Source organism: Dermacentor silvarum, chromosome 9, assembly GCF_013339745.2.
Source record: "Dermacentor silvarum isolate Dsil-2018 chromosome 9, BIME_Dsil_1.4, whole genome shotgun sequence".
NCBI classification, from domain to species: Eukaryota; Metazoa; Arthropoda; class Arachnida; order Ixodida; family Ixodidae; genus Dermacentor; species Dermacentor silvarum.
Window position 1 is genome coordinate 1,583,662 of NC_051162.1, and position 22,132 is coordinate 1,605,793.

At 49.9% G+C, this 22,132-nt stretch overlaps 1 protein-coding gene across 1 annotated transcript; it reads right to left on the bottom strand.

Moving 5' to 3' along the window:
- Positions 1–3,537: 3,537 nt before the first annotated feature.
- Positions 3,538–5,172, bottom strand: LOC119464904 (RING finger protein 151). The gene is made up of 2 exons (XM_049656303.1): positions 4,595–5,172; positions 3,538–3,547 (listed from the first exon to the last, which is right to left on the bottom strand). Exons 1-2 carry the CDS (start codon positions 5,170–5,172, stop codon positions 3,538–3,540), a joined length of 588 nt encoding a protein of 195 aa, XP_049512260.1.
- Between the last annotated feature and the right edge of the window lie 16,960 nt (positions 5,173–22,132).

A 22,132-nucleotide genomic window follows, 5' to 3' on the forward strand; every position in this document is an offset into this window, starting at 1 on the left:
GCTGTGTGTGTGCGTGCGTGTACCAACGGCGCATACTCTTCCTTCGGACGCTCACTCCTTCGCCCCGTCTGCCGACGCGACAGGTTGGCGCCGGGAGCGCGCATGAGTTGTGCCCATATATGGTCCGATCTTGCGCCTGCGTTCCTGACTGGACCAGACCGTGTCTCGTGTTCCAGACCGCCGATGAGAATCTCTGCAAAATGCAGCCGCTCTTTTCGACGCTAGCGCCAAGGCGCCCTGAAGTTACGGCCCTTACAGGCGGGCGATACTTTATAAAAAAACGGTGGCGCACATGGTGGTTTCCGTCGTCATGGCAACAGGCACAGTAGCCGCGCGGTACCTTTTTTCTGTGTGTTTTCATTATTATATCGACCTGGCCGGCGCGCAACCCTTGATGCACTACGTTGCTCTGTTTCTCTATGTTCGCTCGCCCGTAGCGATGTATTAAACCAGTTTGTTTGACGTCGTCTTGTCTGCCTGCCGTTCCCTCCTCGATGATCAACGAGGGGCAAGCTCCGAGAGAACGCTGTTCACGTTGGCGGCCGCTCCAATTTATGAAAAACTGATTTAAAGATGAAGCGTTAGTAACGGAAGGACTAAGTTCATTCAGTTCTCTAATTGTTTTAAGGAAATATGATCATTTAAAGCAATTTCAGTTCAAGGTGTATTCTTTAGGCGTTCGTGAGTGCTTCTGTCGTGCTGACCTAGAACGATTCGAAGAACTTAGTACGGATACGTCAACGTTTATGTCACCATGAATAAATTGAAACAAAAACTTTAGTCGAGCTAGTTTTGCCCTACTTTGCAGTGTTAATAAACCAGCTCTCTTTAACAATTCAGTCAATGTATCCGTGAACTTGTATTTATTAAAAAAAGAACCTTATTGCGTTCCTCTGCACCCCCTCCATTCTAGCAATGAGTTCGTTTGTGTACGGAAACCGAACAATATTGGTGTACTCAAGCACTGGTCGAACAAGCATTTTTTTGGCCAGCAGATTTGCATGTGGGGGCGCAATTCGAAGGTGTCTTTTCAGAAAGAAGAGTCGCTTTAGTGCTCAGCATGTACATTGATTGCAGAATCGCTTTAGTGCTCAGCATGTACATTGATTGCAGAATCGCTTTATTGCTCAGCATGTACATTAATTTCCACTTGAGGTTATTTTGTTAACATGACTTACCCATCGGAGAGCGTGTGTTAAAATGACACCTAAATACTTACGCTGAAATACACAAGTGAGAAGTGATTCATTCATAATGTAAGTAAAATCAGACATCTATTTTTTTCTACTTACTGCTAGCGTTACAGATTTTTCGGAATTTAGAGTCATCTACCGCTCCTGACACCAAGAAAAGGCTCAATTTTAACAGCGGAGCTGTTTAAGCCGGCCGTTAGTCCGTCCGTCGCGGACAAAAAATGTGGACCCATCCTGGCTGCAGTGCAGAAAGGATCCAAGCGCAATGGCACATACCCCTGTGAGGCTGTGAACTAGCGAAGCTGAGCCTGGATAAGTCAGCTAAGCATGGTTAAGTCACTAAGCAGCCATCAATAGCCAATTGGTAGCCAATCAATAGCTAATCGATCAATAATCAATAAATCCCGAAAATGCTGGGGATTTGGTAGTGCTTAGCGTAGCCCAAATACGTGGCCAACACCTTGCGATAGCCAATCAATAGCTAATCGATCAATAATCAATAAATTCCGGGATATGGTGGGAATGACTTGTTAGTGCTTATCCTTGCCCAAAAGCCAGGACTAGCTAGGTGCCCATCAGCTCCCCTTTCTCTTTAGCATAGCGCCTCCAGTGCAAGCAACGCTAACTTTTGTAAATGGTGATCATCACTGCGATTAATTTCGCGGTGCGAAATACAATATTCAGCAAATAGACGGATGTTTCTATGCAATCAGGAAGGCAAATCTTTTATGTGTATTAAATGTAAAACTGGGCCCAAAGCACAGCCTTGGCGCGCTCCCGATGTAACAGGTGCTATATTGGAAGCTTCGTTATGAATATACACGAATTGTGAGAGATATAGATCGGCACACTCACACATGAGTGCACTCACTCACACTCACTCGCATTAACTTCGAAGGCGTGAGTGCGCGTGCGAGTGAGTGCCAGTGAGTGGGAGTGGAGGTGAGTGCGAGTGAGTGTGAGTGGATGTGAGTACGAGTGCGAGTGAGTGCCAGTGAGTGTGAGTGCAGGTGAGTGCGAGTCAGCGTGACTGGAGGTGAGTGCGAGTGAGTGCCAGTGAGTGTGAGTACAGGTGAGCGCGAACGTGAGTGAGTGCGGGGCCTGGAATAATTATGGTGAGTGAGTGTGAGTGAGTTTTCTCCCACACTGCTGACCTATGCGCGTTGGGCAGCCACCTGTGTCGGAAACCACGTGTCTGTGACGTAGTGCTCGTCCGATACGGAGACAGAGGCTCATTTTCGCTCCGACATTACCATGGGACGGCTACGTGCGGTTCGTACGCCCGAGGAACAGCGAGCGTACGAGGAACGACGCCGCGAGTAGCGGTGCGAATGCGACCGTCGCGGCGGTGAGAGAAATAGAACGCGCCTGTGCCGCCGAATGCAACCGTCGACGTCACCAGGCGCAATTCTTCTCGTAGCACGTGTGCTGGTGCAAAACATTTTCGTGTAACTATCATACCGCCGTGCCGCCTAACACATCTTCGCTGGTCAACTACCTTCATAGAGGGGAATGGCCGATGATTTTTTTTTTTACTTAACTACTTTCGGGATCGGCCCACATTTTATAAACTGAACTATCTCCAGTATCGGCCCATAATTTTTGCGGCATATCGAGATAGCGGGAAAGAAAATCGATCTGCATTAAAGTCGAAAGTGTATGCTTAGTGTCGTGCTATAAAAACCTGTTTATTCGAGTACCAAACCGCTGCTTATATCACAATGTAGTCAGAACGGTGGAGGCACGCCGAGATTATACAGAAAGAAACAGCATTATAACTGCGCTTCAAAGCCGATGTGCAATATTACAGACACACTGTTAAACAAAAACAGGCTTTAGCTCTGCTCAAAATTTTACACATTCTCTAAGTAGAAGCACAGTTTACATCTGCTTGTAAAACCGCAGATACCGGTAGTAAGTTTACTCTGTGAAAACAGATTGCAAAACAACACGAAATGCAGGTTTTGTGAAAAGGTACAGAGAAAAATATGCTTCAAGAAAAAAAGAAGAACGTGATGTCCTTCATATTTTTCTGTATTTCTTTTTACAGTGTGCTTAGAATGCAGACATATATACTCTACAAAATGCGCATATGAACCTTGTAATACTGCCAAGATGATCTGCCTGTTGCTTTAGATTCCACAGGTACATAATAAATCAATATACACCGGTTGCTACTGTCACACTAAATACAAAATATAGTATTCGACTACACTTGCAGCCGTGAATTGATTTTCCGTAATTGCTGCCGTAAGCAATCAGCATTATTATGCGTACCGCAGGATTATGCCCTGAACAACGCTGGAATTCCCACCCCAGTAAAATAAAAGCTAAATCAGAGCGTCTAGTCTCGTCTACACAAGGAGCAGGGATTCTGTCAAGCTGGCACATTACCGGCTTTTCATCCCTGTTGTCTAGATTTTAGCAGCTCTGTAAAATACAAATAAACATAAAAATATGACTAAAATTACGCACGTCGAACACACAATAAACGCGCTGAACAAAAATAATAGTGGTGTTGGGGTCAATAATTGTTTGCTATCACTCCAACGGCACACGCCAGCTATCAAGGTGTCAACATAAAACGCATGCGGAGCTCGTCATTCGCAACAAAGCCTTCTTCTTCAACGCATGCAACACTAATGAATGATGGAATGCGGACCAAACAGTGCACTTTTTGGCCCCTAACATCCCCCGGAAATGCGGGTACACACCAAGTAACTTCTTTAGCTCGTTTCAAGTTCCTGGTAGAATCGGTGGGGTGAATGAGGCGAATTCTAAAATTCCCTTCCAAGGGTGTATCAGATGTAGCACCGTCAAGTCCTTTGAACGCGTATAAGTTAAAGGATATGTCTCTAGCGGTTGACGTAGCGCTGAGCTCTGGAAGAAGTATGTATCCGTAGGAGAGCAGGCGCGTGCGGCAGTCACATCGACCTTTTCGGATGTCGGGTGGGCCTTGACCGGTGCTGAAGTGCGCCCAGTTTTCGATAATACACTCACAACACTCTCGATCGTCCACATAAAATAGACGACGCAAGAACCGTTTCGGATACCTGCCGAGACGCCTTCTTTGTACCGTTTGCGGCTGAGCAAGTGCCTCTTCGACTCCGTTGTTCGTCGGCGTTCCGACAAAGGTCACTTCACTACACTCCAAAGGCAAAGAAGAAATCGAGCAAGGCTGTACGAGGTCTTCGAAAGAAGTCGCTCTCGCCTTGTGTTTCAAATCGCCCGTGGTCGTGCTAGGCTCCAGCCTCGCGCTAATTGCCGGCTCTTTCGCAGTGATGGAGATGTCACCTGGCGAAGCAAAAGTCCCGTAACCACGAGGTTCGCTCTTGCTTCGCTCGACGTCTCCTACCGTACCGGTAAAAGACAGCTCCGTCATCACACTTTCTCTTTCGCACCTGAGTTGCTCTTCAAACAACTGGTGCCACGGTTTTGTAGTCACGGTTTCATCTGCTATCTGCTTCAGCACTTCCTCGACCTCCAGGACGCTGAGGAAAGGGTGCTCGTCCGGTGATTGCCGAGAAGATGGGTCTGGGCAGCTGTTCGTAACGTGGTTGACGACGTCCCGTCGCAACACTCGGATGCCGCAAGTGCGGCAGCTCACGGCGTGGAATTGGCAGTCGTTGAAAAAGTGCTCCAGCATGGCGACAGCTGCGTCCTCGGCATCGCAACCGTTGTCTGCGTTCCAGCAGCGTACCTTGAGACGGAGAATACTTTCCGCGCTGAGCGTCGAGAACACCACACCTTCCGCATCAACGAATTTCTTATCCAACGGACAGCTGTTCAGTCTGCTCCCGTTGTGGTCGTAGCACTGCAGGCAGAGCAGGTGGCCGCAGGGCAGAGCGGCCGACATCCGAGGCACCAGTCCGCAAACGCTGCACACGCAGTCCGCGGAGATGGCTTCCACGAAAGAGGTAGGCCGCCAGTCGAGACCATAGTTGAAGCCGAACACGGTGTGCTTGCTCGTGCTTTCCATGACCGGATGCGCATTCGCATGCAGCCTGAACTTCTTGAAACCGCACCTCTGCGCCGGGAAATAAAACGATCAGCTGCGACAACGTAATGGCGCTCTGCACTAAGGTATAGTTTCGCGTTTGATAAATCCTTGAATGCGATATTACCACAACCAATGCGTTTACTGTGGAAACGTCGATCCGGTTGCCTCGATCCGTGCAACAAAATGCGTCAGTGCATGTATTCTTCACGTGGTTCCACGCGCAGCAAAACGACCGCCACTGTGCTTGCCGTGGTCGAGCGCAGCGTCCTTCGCTTCTCCCACCTCCTTCCGAGCACATTTCAGATGGGCGCCTGAAAGTTAAGCACTCTATCTTCCGCGCTCTGTTCAGGGTGGCGACAACCGCATCGTCTATTACGGCGCGCGCCATGTTCTGGCAAAAGCCAGACGAAAAAAATTCGAAACCGCGTAGGCGCCGTCATGTTGCTACGACTCATTTTTGTAGCACTAAAAATATTAAAAATATTATGTAATAGCAAGCACTTACACATAGCATGTAGGCACGGACAACGTTTGAAGTTCATTTCGTATATTTTTCAGAAATATCGGATGGCTATATGGAAAATGTTGACGTAAAATTTAGGGCGTCTAAAAGGCTGCGTCTGCAGTGCCTTAACTGGATGGCGCTACCAGCCTCGGGATCGCGTTGATTGCGCGCCTCGTCTGAATCGCATCTCGCCGTCTGCGCCTGCATGCGCAGGGTAGCAACATGGCAGCAACCTTGCGGTTCCCGATTTCAATGCATGGGCGCTATGGGGAGTTTTAGGTGCGAAGCAGCTTATGGCGGGGGTTTTGTCCGTTCCTCCTGCGTCCCGCGGCCTCCCACACCCCCACAGCCCATGCGCGTCCCCTCCCCCTCTCTCTCCTCTCCTACGATCCCACCTTTTTTTCTCCTCTAGGAATCCGGAGCGGCGCGCACGACAGGTGGTGCGACAGCTGCATACTCCGCTGGGGGCGCCACGGTAGTTCCGCGGTATGAAAATAACGGAGCGCGCGCGCCTCATTCTCTCTCCTGTGCAGCGCCGCGATGAGCGCTCGGGCCATCTCCCGCTCAAGCTAACCATCTCAGCGCTTCTTCGCGTCCACATATGGTTCCCTTTAGCGGGAGCTGGAGTAATTTTTTTTCCTCTAGAAGTGGTATACTCTTATTAACCTATGGTTCAGGCCCATGCCGCTGTACTGTGTGCCTAGCGCGGTGTCGTGAAAACATTTGTCGATGTCTTGTGGCGTAATAGCTTAGGAAAGGAAGGAAAAAAGGGACATAAAGAGCGTCCTTTGTAACTGACAATGGCATGAGGCAACTACAGGTTAGCCGTTTTTTTTCTTGCCCACTTCTGTGTGCTAGCATATCATGATCCGATTGTCACTAAAAATTCCTTTCAAGTCACCGACGTCTTAAAAAGCCGCTGCTTCATTGTTACGCCTTTTCTATAGATGTTGAGGATTTATTTTATTATGTGGCTCACAGGGAACCTTTGTCGTGTGTTAAAGATTGCATTGATAACAGGAGCTGCATTGCTTTTATTAATTCTTGTGGCATGCATGTAGACAGCTTTGTCATTGCTTGAGTTTTACATTGTCAGTACCTTTTCTCAAAATTTAATGACGAGCTCTTTGTCCAGCGAAAATGGATATAGGGGGCGAGCTCCACCACTGGAAAAGCTGGCGCCGCCGTCGGCGTGACGTGTATGAGCGGTCACGTGGACACAGAGGCCGCGTCGGCTGCTGTGGAAGCCCGAAGCCAGCTGAAAACGAATGTTTAAAGGTCCCACCTGCGCTGCCGTTCTGATAAAGTGGGGATGTTTTCGCTCGTCTGGCGTCTCCTTGACAACACTTGAAAGCACTACAATAGTTAGTGGGCGCCTTTGAAGGGGTCTAACATGGTAGGCTACTTCTTGGTGCCGCAGTGCAGCCGGACGTACGCAACGGAGCCCGGTGTCGGCCTTATCACGTACCCCCAGAACAAGTAGCTGCGTGAAATTTGGATCGCGAAAAAACCGGCAAGCGGCCATCGGCTACAACTCGGGCGCGCTGCAAGCATTTGCGCGAGAGCGATTTCTGCTACGGCGTCGGGGCGGCGATGGTCGGTGAGTAGCATAAAGTGCGCATTGAGACGCTCGCCCGCACGCGCTGCCCGGTTAATGTCATAAAGATTTGGTCTATGAACTTGTTGATGCTAGATACTGGCAAGTTCACTGGAATGGAAAGGGAACGGTCAGAAGCACATTAAAAAAGGCATGGCATATGCTCATGTTTGTGGTAGCAGCAAACAATGAATGTACAGGATTAAGAAAAAGAAACAGCGGGAAATAGCTCGCCGAGAAAACCAATAAACCTACAGTGTGACGCCACTTGACATATAGTGATATGGAAACGTCCAAGAATTTAGAAGAAAATAACAACTGCGAAGCTGGGCGATCGTGGCCCAGCATTTTCCGGAAGTGCGCGCGAACTTTTCGTCTTATTACTCACGATGATGATAATTTGTTTTCGTGCGTCTCGGACTTAGGCCATCAATGCGCGTTGCATAGCACAGCTTGCAGCACCGACACCTCGTTTCAATGCCGACACCGAGTTCCAGGAGACCCACTCCGTGCATGCGTTTCTCGCTCTCATAGCACGCAAAACCTCGTCATCTCGCAGAGCACGAGCGTACGAACGCGCCCGCTGTGGACGAAGACGACGACGCTCGAATGCAATCATATAGTTCATTCCTTTATATCGTTTCGTTTCCCACCTTCAATTATTCACTTATTTTCCTTTAATTTTTATTACTCACTTACTTTTAAACTAATTTATCTTAAATTTCGATCATAATACCACCCGGTTCGTGGCCTATCCCCCACAGTGGGTTGTGCCATTGATTGAGGCATCATCATCATCATGGTTCGCATAAATAGCCTCGGTTGCAGAGCATGCATTTATAGCCTATATATAGCCTGTATAGCCTATATAGTGGAAGAAGAAGAAGCCGCTTTGAACGGCCGTGTTTAAAATGTGCTCTGCTGGAAATAGCACACCGGCCCTAGGCCGACGATCTCTCGCAACGTCTAACGTTACCGGTAATCACAAGATCGTTCTTGCTCGTTCGCCATTGGGAAACACCGTTCTCAACTCAATGTTCCTACACGCGGACCTCGCTGGTCGGCCGTAGGTTGCCCCGGATTTTCGTGATGTCCTGCTCTCGGTGCTCGATACCAAGGACATTCTCGGAGCAGGCCAGTATCAAATGAGCCATCTGTGGCTCGTCACCTGTGTCAAGAGCCTTTCCAATCAGAAGCTCGTCGATAATGGTGAGCTACTAGTTAAAGGACTGAAGTGCCTTGTCATCGACCCAGAAAGCCGGAACATCAAAATGAAACTTCTGTGGCTTCCTCCTCACCTAGAACAGAAGCGTATTGTTGAGGCATTGGAACCCTATGGAATGGTGCAATCCATAACTAGAGAAATGTGCCGTTGCGAGGGCATGTAGAGTTGGCAGATGACGAATCGCGATGTAGAATTCACGCTCAAAGAAGGCCTCTCTACCAGTTCCCTCCCTCATCTTCTGACGATCTTCGGACATCAATGTGTAATTTTGATTTCCGGACGACCTCCCTTGTGCCTTCGATGCAATAGAGTAGGGCACATAAGAAGACAGTGCAAAACACCACGCTGCGCGAAGTGCCACCGTTATGGTCATAACGCAGAGGCATGCGTTGGCACGTATGCTGACAAGCTTCGTGACAGTAAACCGGTGGACGATGACACCATCGTTATCCACCTAATGGATGTAAGTGAGGTTGTAGATGCCTCTGGCGAAGCGCCGGCTGAAGACCACCGGGCTGAGGAAGTGCAAGTATCGGCAGCTGCGGACGCAGCTACAGCGAAGGTTATTGAAGACCATACAGTGACCAACCGTGAAAAGGACCGTCGGGCAACGTGGGCTGTATCACCACCATTTCGGGACCAGCTTCATCCTGCCGAGGATACTGAAATGGCTGAGACATCCAAGAAGCGTCCAGCGCCGGCAGATGATTTGGAGTGCTCAAGGAAAGAGCCCAAGGTCGCCGCGTCTAAGGCGAAGAAACCCCTTCATGGAGCCCCTGTGAGTGCAGATGCCGCTTCAGTTCAAGAACCTCCTGCAGCTGCGACTTCTCAAAGGGATGGGACAGGCAAAACAAAGGTAGCAGCGCTACGTGAAGGCGCTGGGCCTCAGTAGTGGAATCATGGCCGGCGCCCTTCCCTTAAGGTTTGGAACACTCAATGACCGTGGATTACGTAGTAAGCGGCGGCAGGGTCAGTTACACTTGTTGCGTAGCCGAGCGTTAGATGTTATTGCAATTCAGGAAACAAAAATTGAATCCGATGACGACACAGCGGCTGCTGTAGCTCCATTTCTTTCGTAGTATGAAGTATGTGTCAGCCACGCGATTGGTGTGTCTGGAGGATGTATGATATTTGTGAGGAAAACGTGGCAATGCAACGTGTTGGGACTGTGCACTGATAGGGAAGGTCGCGTTTCGCACTCGACTGTACACTTTCGAGGTCACTTTACTCTAATAATTATCTCGTGTCAGAAACAAATAAGACCAATTTTTGTGCCGCCGTCAGCGGCGAAAGAGGCCAGCGTCTCGATCAGGGGAAAAAAAAAAACACCGGGACGATTGGAGCGGCGAGAAACTTGCTCGCCGGCCCCGCCCCGAAGGCAGGGCGAACTCGTGACGTAGCGTTTTCTCAGTTGTTTACAATCCCTCCGTGATGTCAATCACAGCTACTTACTCACAGTTCACAGATAACTTTGCCAGTTTGCAAACTCCGCCGGGATGCAGCGGCAAAACGTGGTCCCTTTCGGTTCCCGCTCGTGAGCTGGCGCTTCCGACGCCATTGGCCCGGTCGCATCATGGTTACGGAGCCTGCGCGCTGCGTTAAACGCAATTTACGCAGTTAATTCTGTGTAAGGGGAGTTATTTCCGAGATTCTGAGCAAGCGTTATTTCGATTGTACAACTAGAGTATCGTTTCAGCCGCTAGAACGATTCCACATGGCAGAGATGTGACTGAGATGCCTCAATCTAGCTAGTGCTATGCGGGACTCTTATCCATTCAGCTGTGAAGATTAATCGGGTTCAGTTCTTTTTAATTCAGTTCTATATAAGATTACGTGCGTACGGTGGGTCACGGAACATAAGTATCTGATGCCGCCGAAAATATTGAAACCTTGAACCACTCGTTTGTTCGAGAACACTCAATGCCAGGATACGCGTTTTTTAAAGCAAGATACCGAAGTACTTCAGTGAAAGCTCGGCGTTTTTAAGGCTATAAAACGCGTAAGACGACGAGAACAACACAAGTCAAATTGAAAACAATTTATTAAGGCGAAAACCGTAGATGGGCCGAAAAATCCGACGTCCGGTGTTACGGCACCTAAATTCAAGGTGCCACCAACAAAGGTCGTGGTTTTGAGTGCCTTAGTTAACTCTACCTCAATTAACATAGAGTTCATTAAGGCACTCGAACCCACGACCTTTGGTGTTATTTAAGGCAAAGTTAATTAAGACACGGTTAATTAGGATATAGTTAATCATGGCACGCGGACCCACGACCGTTGGTGCGAGTCGAATAATTAAGCATTGGTGTTAATTAAGGCTAAGTGAATTAAGGCGCATTTAATCAAAATATAGTTGATGAAGACACTCGAACCCACGACCTTTGGTTTAATTAGGGAGAAGTTCATTAGGGCACACTTAATTCAGGTACTTGAACCCACGACCTATGGTGGGAAAGAACAATAGGAAGTAATTGCACGTTGCAGGTGGTCAAAATTAAGCCGCAGTCTCCCACTACGGCGTGCCTCATAATCATATCGTGGTTTTGGAACATATATAAAACACCAGAATTTAATTTGATTTTTTAAAACTCATGACGCATTCGAATGAGAATGTCAAGTAATATAATGAATTTCTCGTGAGCGCGCACGCTTTCGCATTCATTCTCTTTAGCGCATGCTAAGTGACTGTCAACTTTTTGAACAATGCAACAAACATCATCTGGGAATCACATTTCAAGAGCCAAAGTTACAAAAGACGAGCTTTCTTTGTTTGCTACAGCCGTCTTTTCCTTGCTTGCTAATCGATGGGTAAAATCTCGGGAGAAAAAGTGAATTCTTGTCAGAAGTTGCAGCGGGAGCACACGCCGCTCGAGCTGCGTCGATAGATCTCGCTGGGACTCACAGGGATTGCGATCACTACGCAGCAAAGTTGAACGCAATGTTACTAGATTTGTTGCAGGCACAAAAAAAAACACCCGGCACAAGACCACGCCTGCGTTGACTACGCCAGCGTGGAGGCCAAGAAACTGGCACCGCCGACAACGGCCGAAAGCTCTGTTACCTCCGTCAAACCGGTCAAATGGCGACGAGCGCGCCCCCGCTTGGCGGTACAGGGAAGGGTGACATCCGCGGCGCCGGAGTTGGCAGACTGAAAGAGGTAATCTAGTAACGTTGATGTCGATGTCGCGAGGTGCTGCGCTTTGCGGTTGGCTGCGCGCACGTACTTTAAAATTGATTTTAAGTATTTTCTAAGCTATATTCGCCGCTGATATTTTCTATACGATGTGTGTGCGTTCTCATAAATCGATCTCACAAGTTATCCCGACTTCAAATTTTTGTGTCAGTACTCCTTTAAGAATTACGTGGTAAAGGCCGATAAACTGCCTGAAGAGGACAAACAAGTGATCGCACTGCTTCGATCAATGATGAACGCCATTCGCGCGCTCCTAGGCAAGCTAAAAGCACCGTCAGCTCAAAGTGCACTACAGGTACTGGATGCTCTAAATCCAGTACTTGCAAGCCTTGAGTAGGCACCATGGCTCGTCCAATACTGTCATTTTGCACTGAGGTCAGACAAGTTTCAATTTTACAGTGGAACGCCAGAGGCTTGCGGTCCCGCATATCATCCTTCCGTTAATATATTTTCACAAATCGGATTCCCATAATCGTTATTTGTGAACTCAACGTACTTACTCCCATCAAACTGCCAGGGTACGAACCATTTCTGTCAGAGACCTGGGAGGAGCGCAGCAAAATTATCGTTTACATCCGTAGGGATTTTATGTATGCCCACCATGCAGTAAAACCACATGAGGACAATCAGCATGTACCTACGTGTCAGAAAGAAACACGTGTCATTCACACTCATTGGTGTCTACTCATCGCCGTCAGGGCGATTTGAATGCGATAGACTGCAAGACATATTGTTACATACCAGTGGTCCTTGGATTATAACGGGCGATTTCAACGCACATCACTTACTGTGGGGTAGCTCGGCGATCAATTCCAGAGGCAGGTATCTGGTGTCATTCGCCTCTGATCACGATCTTTGTGTGATGAATGATGGCAGTCCTACATACCTGCGAAGCCTCAAGTATAGCAGTTGCCTGGATTTGACTTTGGTATCACGATGCTTCAGCTCGCAAGTACAGTGGTTTTCAGACAGAAACGCATGGAAGTGACCATATTCCTACTTACTTGAAGATCAGGGGGCTAAACAGTTCCTCCTCGTCGAATGCAGTACAACATATCGATTTGACTAAATTTAAGCTACACATGGAAAATGCATGCAGAGAAGACCTTGACCATAGCCTGGAGGGTACCATCACAGAGGCAATGAGAGACGCTTCCGGCCTCCAAGCGTTGACAGTGAACCGTTCCCAATTTGGCGTAGAACTGGAGAGGCTAACGGCACTTCGACGATGAGCTGAAAGGAGATACAGGCGCACGAAGGCAGTTTGTGACCTGAGAATCGCACGAAGAACACAGAAGAAAATCCAGCGCCATTGGGACAAATTACAGGAACAACGTTGGAAGTCCTTTTGTGAATCACTCGATCCTCGTAAACCACTGTCATACATCTGGAGGACAGTTCGTGGCATAGGCGCCGACTACGGAGAGGGCTCTGGGGCTCGAGCCCCCCCCGGCGATGCCGGAGCCCGCACCCTCCTCCTCCCGTTCCTAAAATGTCATTACCACAGTCCTGTTCCCCAATTCGTTTATCATTTCTTTTTGAGTTGTCTCTACCTTTTCCCTTAAAATGTTGTGGCTAAAAGCTAACTGCATCGTTGCTGACGCGGACGTCCACGGCTTTTATTCATACTTTTGCTTTATTTCTGTAAATCCTGACAATAGGAAAACAAGCGCATTAGAAGCACCAACGGCGGCTACCTCATCCGTATTTTCTCACTTAACATGTTATTTTAATTTCCAGTGTGAACACCATGCACAGACACATTATATTTCAATGTGTACACAGGAAAAAAGTTTATTACATTTTTAAAGAGAAAGAGGTAGCCAACTAAAATTATTTCTAGTGATATAGATAGCCTACGTCCAGAGAATGAATATGTTGCTGTATGTTCAACTCGCTTCAAATTGCTTTGCGCGTTTTTTGACACTGAAAAAGACCTGCAGACTTCAGTGACCCCTTCGGTAGAGTCTTTCATCAACGGTGTGTGATATGCACGTGAAAGATATGTGTCTCAGCATTGCTTCTATATTTCCAGTAGGTAATGCTAGCCACTCATGAAAAAAACTTCTAATAAACCCAGGACGCATTCTTGCAACTGAAAGAAGGCCTCCTCGATCGCCTTAACAATCGAAGCAAGTACTGCATACTGGCAGTAGACGTCAAGGGAGCCTTTGATAACGTCAGTCACGACGCGATCCTCAACAACCTCGAAGGCACCGGCTGCGGCACTAGGACCTACGCATACGTCAGAAACTTTCTGACAGACCGCACGGCAACCGTCGGGATCTGTCACATCCGCAGTGAAAGCTTCCAACTTCCAAACAGAGGCACCCCGCAAGGGTCGGTCATCTCACCGCTACTCTTCAAGTGGCTATGATCAAGTTACCCAAACTCCTCGAGACCATACCAGATCTGCATCACGCGATGTACACTGATGACATCACATTCTGGACCAGAGCTGAGAACATTGGAAGGCAAGAAACCGCCCTACAAGAAGCCGTAAACACCATCGAAAGCTATCTCCAAAAACGTGTCCTCCGCTGCGCCCCCGAGAAATCTGAGCATCTCGTCCTGAAAGCAAGAACGAGGGGCAGGCCACCCAGCTACGAAGAGCCCGACCCCTGCGTCACCCTCAATGGGACGCCAATCCCGAAACTCGATACGCTACGAATACTGGGACTCCTTATTTATAAGGACGGATCCGGAGCGGCCAGCCTACCAAGACTACAACGCAGCCTTTCGCAACTCTGCACCTCGTCAAGAGGATCTCAAGCCAAAGTGGCCTCAAGGAGCAAGGCACGCTCAGAATACTACAAGCACTGCTCACCAGCCGCATCACATACGGCATGCCGTACCTGGCATGCCGTAAAGAACGCAGAGATCGAAAAGATCAACGTCATGATAAGGAAGGCAATCAAAGTCGCCCTGGGACTCCCCTCCCCCCCCCCATGTCTTCTACTACACGTCTCCTGAAGATGGGCGTCCACAACGCGTGGCAAGAGCTCGCTGAAGCGCACAAGAACAGCCAACTGGAACGACTCAAGCTTACACCCACCAGGAGATCAGTACTCCGACACCTGAACTACAGTGAGACGTACGTCGCAGACACGGACAAGAAAAAAGGAATCCCATCGGACGTTCGAGAGTCCCTCTGCGTTGCACCCATCCCGCGCAACATGCATCCCATATACCACAAGAGTAGAAGGCAAGCTAGAGCCAACGCCATCAAACGAAGATTCAAGCAAGACCCAGACGCCCGCTACACCGACGCGGCCAAGTATCCGCATCGAAACGCATACGCTCTCAGCGTCGTAGATTCCCCGAGGCCGCGAGTTAGCATCGGCAACCGTCAAGGCACGCAACCCGGAAACGGCGGAAGAAGCGGCAATCGCTCTCGCCACCACCACATGCACAGACGCAGCAGTCATTTTCACCGACTCTCAGGCCGCCTGTAGAAATTTCTCGAGGGGCCGCATCTCGGCTGAGGCACTCAAGGTACTACAACGACGTAGCACTCCGCTCCCTTACACCTGCGTAACGTGGGTAACCGTACACGAGGGACTAGAGGGGAACGAAGCGGCTCACACCGCTGCCCGCGAGCACGTCAGCCGGGCTCCCCTCGCCCCACACGCCCTCCGACCCGCGGCAGAAGAGGTGGAAGCCGTACCCAACAACTATTCGGCGATATTGCAACACTACAGGCTCGAGCGCCGCGTGTACCCTCCACCGCACCCAAACATCGGCAAAGAAGAAAGCGTGGTCCTCAGACGCCTACAAAGTAATACCTGCACTCACGGCACTATAATGCACCGCCTCTACCCGACGCTCCACAGCTACCTCTGCCCACTATGAAACGTTCCCGACACCCTGGCACACTTGCTCTTGGAATGCCCATGGCATGAAGACAGCGAAATGCAGCCGGAAATGGACGCTAACCGAGCACCACAAGCAAACGAAGACCACCTATTCGAAACGTGGGAGGCCAAGCTCGCCCTCGGGGACCTGGAAGACCCACGACAACTCGTCGTCAGGGCCAAGAGGGCAGCCGAAGCCAGAGGGTTCCTGGACTAAGGAACCTTCCCACCTCAGGGTGATACCGGGCCTCGCTCGGGACACTGTTTCAAGAATAAACGTTTCTCTCTCTCTCTAATAATTTACGACATTTATTTTGCCGCTTTCCTCGCTCTCCCGCTCTTGTCCCCTCGTCTTAGAAACCGCGCCTAGCCAGTCAAGCGCCAGCGCTCAATTTATTTTCAGTCTCACCCTTTACAACCAGCCACAGTGACATCGACGAGACGTCACTCCACTAACCCTTTAAAGCTAACCCGCCGAGAATGACGAGGCCGCCTTTGACGAAGATAAGGTCCTCCTATCGAAACGTTGGCCAGCCTTTCTGAGGCAGCTTATCTCTGTTATAATCCTTATTCCTCGTGTGCTACTCCATTAGTCAGCCACCTTTTTTGATTTTGGAACCCCACTGTAAGACGTGATACAGTCGACGACTCCGCAACTATTATGTCCCCACAATGCTTATTTACTTGCCCAATGCATACAAGACGTGAAGACGAAATGTGTTCTCAGAAAGGCTCTTAGGCACATTAATGCGTGATGGGAAACCTGTTATCTTTTCTTATTTTTCACTGTTGTCTACAAGCTAATAACGTGTTACTGATGGCTCTGTCGCTGTCTGCGAGGCACTGCTGTTCAACCACACTGCGGCTTTGGCAGGCCCGATTCTTGCATTGTATAATACTCACGTCATCAGTACATTATTATTATTATTATTATTATTAAGCAGCCCGCAATACATGTTAATAGGTCTACACATTGTTGTTTGCGTTCTTGCATGTCCCCGCTTTTAGCCTTGTCTTGACCGCCATATTTATCAGCAAGACTTTATCAACGTTCTTGTCACTTTCACGTGGATTTTATGAATGTGAACCACTATTTTATGTTTGAAAATGTTATAATCGCTGCCAGTGAAGTAACGTTGACCGAATTCTTTGCATAAAATTTTGGCTTTTTACCTCTACTGGTGACATTTAAGCAGTCCGTAGAAAAACATGTAAGTCTGTTTTTGCCAATCCTCACTGTAACAGTGGATATACATTGTACTGGTACATGAACAGGTGATAGATTGTTAGAAAAATTTATAGACAGCTGTAGAAGGCAATACATAAAAATTTACACCACATTGCTCAACTATTAGCCATGGCTTAAGATGCGTTACACATATAGATGCCAATTTTATAGGTAGCGACTACTACAAAGACTAATCTCCCTAGAAACGTGGGAGCTAAACGGTCCACGTAGCTATTTACCTAAAATTGCAGTAGTCATCCATAAGTCGCGTAATTCGAACCGATATTTACTCAGCGGCAATGTAAAGTCTCAGGTGTTTCTTGCTGGCACGGCCGAAACCTGCTGGCACGGCCGAAATCTGCGTCCGTGACACTGACAGCTTAGAAGCAAGAAGTGAGACTCTCATAGATAATGAGAATATCACCCCCGCAGCTTCTTATAATCGACTGCGGGGCTTTACACGTCGTGGCCGTGTAGGTTATCGTGTAAGTCGTATCGTGTAAGTAATTAGTCGTGTAAGTTATCTCACCTGTTCAACTTCCTTACGCCTCGGCCTCCGGGCCAGAGAATCTAAATAAATATCTGTGATTGCTGTTAATTAGGCAAAAGCTTCACTCCAAGTATTCTGGTCGAAGTATTCTCAAATGCTTGAGTGAAGTGACCTACGTCATCGCTAAAGTGAAAGCTGATAACCGGCGTTCACGCAAGAGACATTCTTCTTTCTTTCTGGGGTTTTACGTGCCAAAACCAGTTCTGATTATGAGGCACGCCGTAGTGGAGGGCTCCGGATTAATTTTGACCACCTGGGGTTCTTTAACGTGCACTACAACGCAAGCACACGGGCGTTTTTGCATTTCGCCTCCATCGAATGCGGCCGCCGCGGCCGGGATTCGATCCCGCGATCTCGTGCTCAGCAGCGCAACGCCTTAGCTGACTGAGCCACCCCGGCGGGTGCAAGAGACAAGTTGTGCACTTCGCACGATTGAAATCGTACTACCAACGCGCGCTCCGACTCACTCGGTGGGGAGAGAGAGAGGCAACTTTATGTAAGTGAAAATAAATTTCACTGAGGGATGGTGGTCAGGCAGTGCCTGGCCGCGACCTCCTCGGTGGGGACGCTGGGAGCGCGCGGCCGGATCGGACGTGCACCACATCGGCTCCGCCGTTTTTCGCTCGGATCACTGACAAATCTTTACGGATTTGTCCGTAAACCACCACCACCAGCGGCTACGGAATGTCGTCCAGAACATCTGGATACCTTTTCTAGGCAGGTGGGCCTATCTCCAAGCCTTTCCGGGCAATTCAAGTCTCGACCACGCCGCGGTGACTCCCGGCGAGACGGGTGGCTGGCACCGCACCGCACCGACGACGACCCGATGGCGAAGGTACAAGCTGAAGTGCGGGTTATGATCCCGATCGGATGGTATGGACCACCGTCCTTACCACCAACGGCGAGCCGAAGCCGCAGGAATCTTTCAAGAGCGCCGCGCTCGCCAGCGCAGTCGCTCGCCGAGCAAAGGCCGGCCACGTCATAATAGCATCTCCCACCGACGCGGCCTCTCCGGCCGCGGCCGCCATCGACACTCCGCAAAAATACCAGCTCCCGCCCGCGCCACGCTCTGCGGGCGCTCAGGGGAAGAAAAAGAGGGTTTGGAAACCACTTCCCCTACCCAAACCGGCCCCGACGGACTTTGTCGTCATTATCAAGTCGGAGGCCAGACTCGCACTACCACTGTTTTCCCAGAGAACAACATGTGCCGCGCGATCCTCACCCACCGTGGATTCGCTGCTGGCCGATCGGTCACCATCGCGCCGGTGAGTGAGCAGGACCTTATCCTGGTATATACCACGTTCCGACGCATCGCGGAGAAAATCATCGGGGAGTTTGCGGTAACTGCCCCGGCGGTGCGGTGCCCCTAGTCGGGCACCTGCGATGAGACGGTCACGACTCGTGCTACGTGGTGGTGACTGTGCTCAGCACCGACACCAAAGCATCCCTCAGAGAAAGTCTACATCGGCTAGATAACTCACATCTAGCGATTGGGCACCTACAACAAGGTGCGCCTGACTTTCTCCGGCAAGGTTAAGCCCAGGTACGTTCTATACGACGCCCTGCTGATCCCGGTTCAACAATACAAGACGGTGCCAGCCTGCGGGCTCTGCGGCTCCATTGGCCACCGCCCACATGCCTGCTCTGGACCCAAACCTGACATCTGCGGCCTGTGCTGCTCCATCGCTGCGCTCGTAGACGCGTGCACGCACCTCACAAGTGTGCGCCACGATGCTCTCTTTGTGCAGAACCACACGTCACCGTGTGGTTCTGCACATCAAGGATCGTACGTGCAAAGCGCGATACCGTGTGCCCTAACCTTCGCCAAAGCTCCACCACCCGAGCCCAGGCCTAAGGGCTAGAAGAAGAAAAAGAAATCAAAGGAAAAGAGGGGCCAACCCAACACGGGGCCTTCTCTACCAACCTGACTCAACACCGGCTCCCGCAACCTGGAGCGGGGCCCGAAGGCCTGAATACCGAGATCCAAACCAAGACCCCTCCCGGTGACCACGTGCAAGACAGGGTCCCACGCAACAGCCGGAATGAACTCTGGAAGCGCGGTTAAGCGCACTGGGGCCCCAGATGGCGGCGCGTCTCAATGCTATTGAGGACCGTCTCTCCGCAGCCTTACGAGCCACTTTTGAGCGTATTCTGGGTATGATTCTGCCCAAATATTAACTCGGCTAGCAGGACCCGTAATCCGATCATTAAGCGGATCTCTATTGCTGATAATCACAATAAAGTTCGAGACGTCCCTACCCGTTGCAGGGCGAAATCTATGAGGGTGAAATCACACCTCCGCTGGAAAATGCCGGGGACCTGGACCCCACCGGCTCCCTCATCCTCACGAATGGTTTACCAAACCTAAGTGAGCAAAATGGCGGGTGACGATAGGCGAACCCGTAATCGCGCAACAATTCGGCAAAATTTCAATCTTACAGTGTAACTGCAGGAGGTTCGAAGCCCGTACTAAACGGACAGCCCTACGCCGCCACACTACAACCCCACACTGACAAGCCCGCTGTGGTGCCCTCCAGGAGCCTGGATACGACGCCACACTAACCAATTTTAAGGTTTACCAGCGGAACGCGCAGACTACATTCTGCGTGCATCAAATTTTTACGGCTGCCCGTCGACCTGTATTGCAACATGGTCCACTCGTATGCTATGGTGAACATCCTCCCCCTAATGAAACAGGTCCCGTCACTATACACATAGTAAACATCTACAGTTCACCAAAATTGCCTAATGTTACTTACGCCGACATTTTCAGCAAAGCACGCAAGGTGGCAGGCAAGGAGCCCCTTGTCGTCGTAGGCGAGTTACAAGATTAAAAAATTAAATTATGGGGTTTACGTGCCAAAAACACGATCTGATTATGAGGCACGCCGAAGTGGGGGACTCCGGAAATTTGGACCACCTGGGGTTCTTTAACGTGCACCTAAATCTAAGTACACGGGTGTTTTGGCATTTCGCCCTCATCGAAATGCGGCCGCCGTGGCCGGGATTCGATCCCGCGACCTCGTGCTCAGCAGCCCAACACCACAGCCACTGAGCAACCACGGCGGGTTAAAAGATCCTAGCCCCATTTGGGAGTACAGCAAGGAATAGAAACGTGGTAGAGCTGGCGGAACTTATTTCCACCTTGGGCCTTACAATTCACACGGATCCTGCACAAACTCGTACTTGTGTAACTCAGTGACCCGGGACACATGCGCCGATCTCACACTTACCAAAACATTCGACATGCAGATTGGCTCAACACCGAGGCAACCCTCGGTAGCGACCACTGTATACTACTTACTACAATGCGTATGAAACTCCTCACTCGCCCACACCAACAAGCTGCACTTCCGGACTGGACGAAATTCACAACGGCGTACGCCAATTCGACCTCTATTGCTCAACAGTGCTACATCATCTGGTCAAAGAACTTGGTGACGGCACTTAGAAAAACTGAAGAGAAAGTTCAGCTGTCAGATTCAACGCCGGTGGTGCACAACCACCTTCTGCACCTCTGGGAGGCCCGGCACAGCCTCATCCGCCGATGGCGCAGGCAGAAGCACAACTGTCAATCTAAAACACGGATTGCAGTGCTCACCCATCCGAGAATGCGGCCCAGCTCGCTGACTCCAACTGGGTTGATCGCTGCAACACTGCTGATGTGAAATTACAGTACATGGCGGCTCTTTCGTGCTCTAATCGACGCCAACCAAACACGCGCAGAAACCCAAAAATATCTCGAAAGGGCGATACAGTCATATGACGGAGACACAACCAAATTGGCTCAAGTGCTCAGAGACAAATATCTCTGCAGCATCCAGGAGCCGCACGGTCAGCGTACTCATATGCAGGCCTAGAGAACGCGGAGCTGGATTGCCTGAAAGCGGCCCTGGCCACAATGAAAGGGGGACAGCATCCGGCCGGGACAGAGTGATGAGTGACAGAGTTAAGCTCCTGGCTAACCTCGCCGATCCGATCCGGCGTACTTTCACCTCCTCGAATATTTCAACTGCATATGGGATGGGGTTACACAACCACCTTCCCGATGGATTGGAAAACTGTTTTTGTCGCCTTAGTTCCGAAGACTGGCAAATCCATCAACATAGAGAATATTCGACCAATCTCCCTAACTTCTTGTGTGGGGAAGCTTATGGAGACCATGGCCCGAGAGACTGTCCACATACCTCGAATCCCAGCACCCTTTCGCCGACACCATGAACGGTTTCCGTCCGCACCTGTTCGCGCAGGATGTCCTCATACAACTGCACATAGATGTCATTGAGCCTGTTGAATACCCTAGTGACGATAAGGTGGTCCTCGCCTTAGATATAAAGGTGCTTTTGACAATGTTACCCATTACATCATGCTTACACATTTGTCTCAAACAAATTGTGGGAACAACACTTTTAGGTACATCCGACAGTATCGTACTGATCGGCAAAATTTCTCCGCATTCAAGACCAGAAGCATGGCCCGTACCCATTGGGTAGAAGAGGTACCCCACAGGGAGCTGTCCTCTCTCCCCTACTCTTCACCTTCGCCATGGCTCACCTACCAACCCCCCCCCCCCTGCTGGACGATATACCAGGTATCAGGAATGCCATGTATGCCGACGATATCACGCTGTGGGCAACCCCAGGATCCCTTGAGCAGATCGACGCCAGCCTGCAACAAGCAGCACCAGTCGTAGATGCCTACGTGGCCTCGAATGTGGCCTCGAATGCTCACACACTAATGTTAATTCGTACATCTTCAGCCCACCCCAAAGTGTACAACCCAATTGC

Excerpts from the sequence above, each read along its gene's own strand:
- LOC119464904 (XM_049656303.1), bottom strand. The coding sequence starts at position 5,172 with ATGGAAAGCACGAGCAAGCACACCGTGTTCGGCTTCAACTATGGTCTC.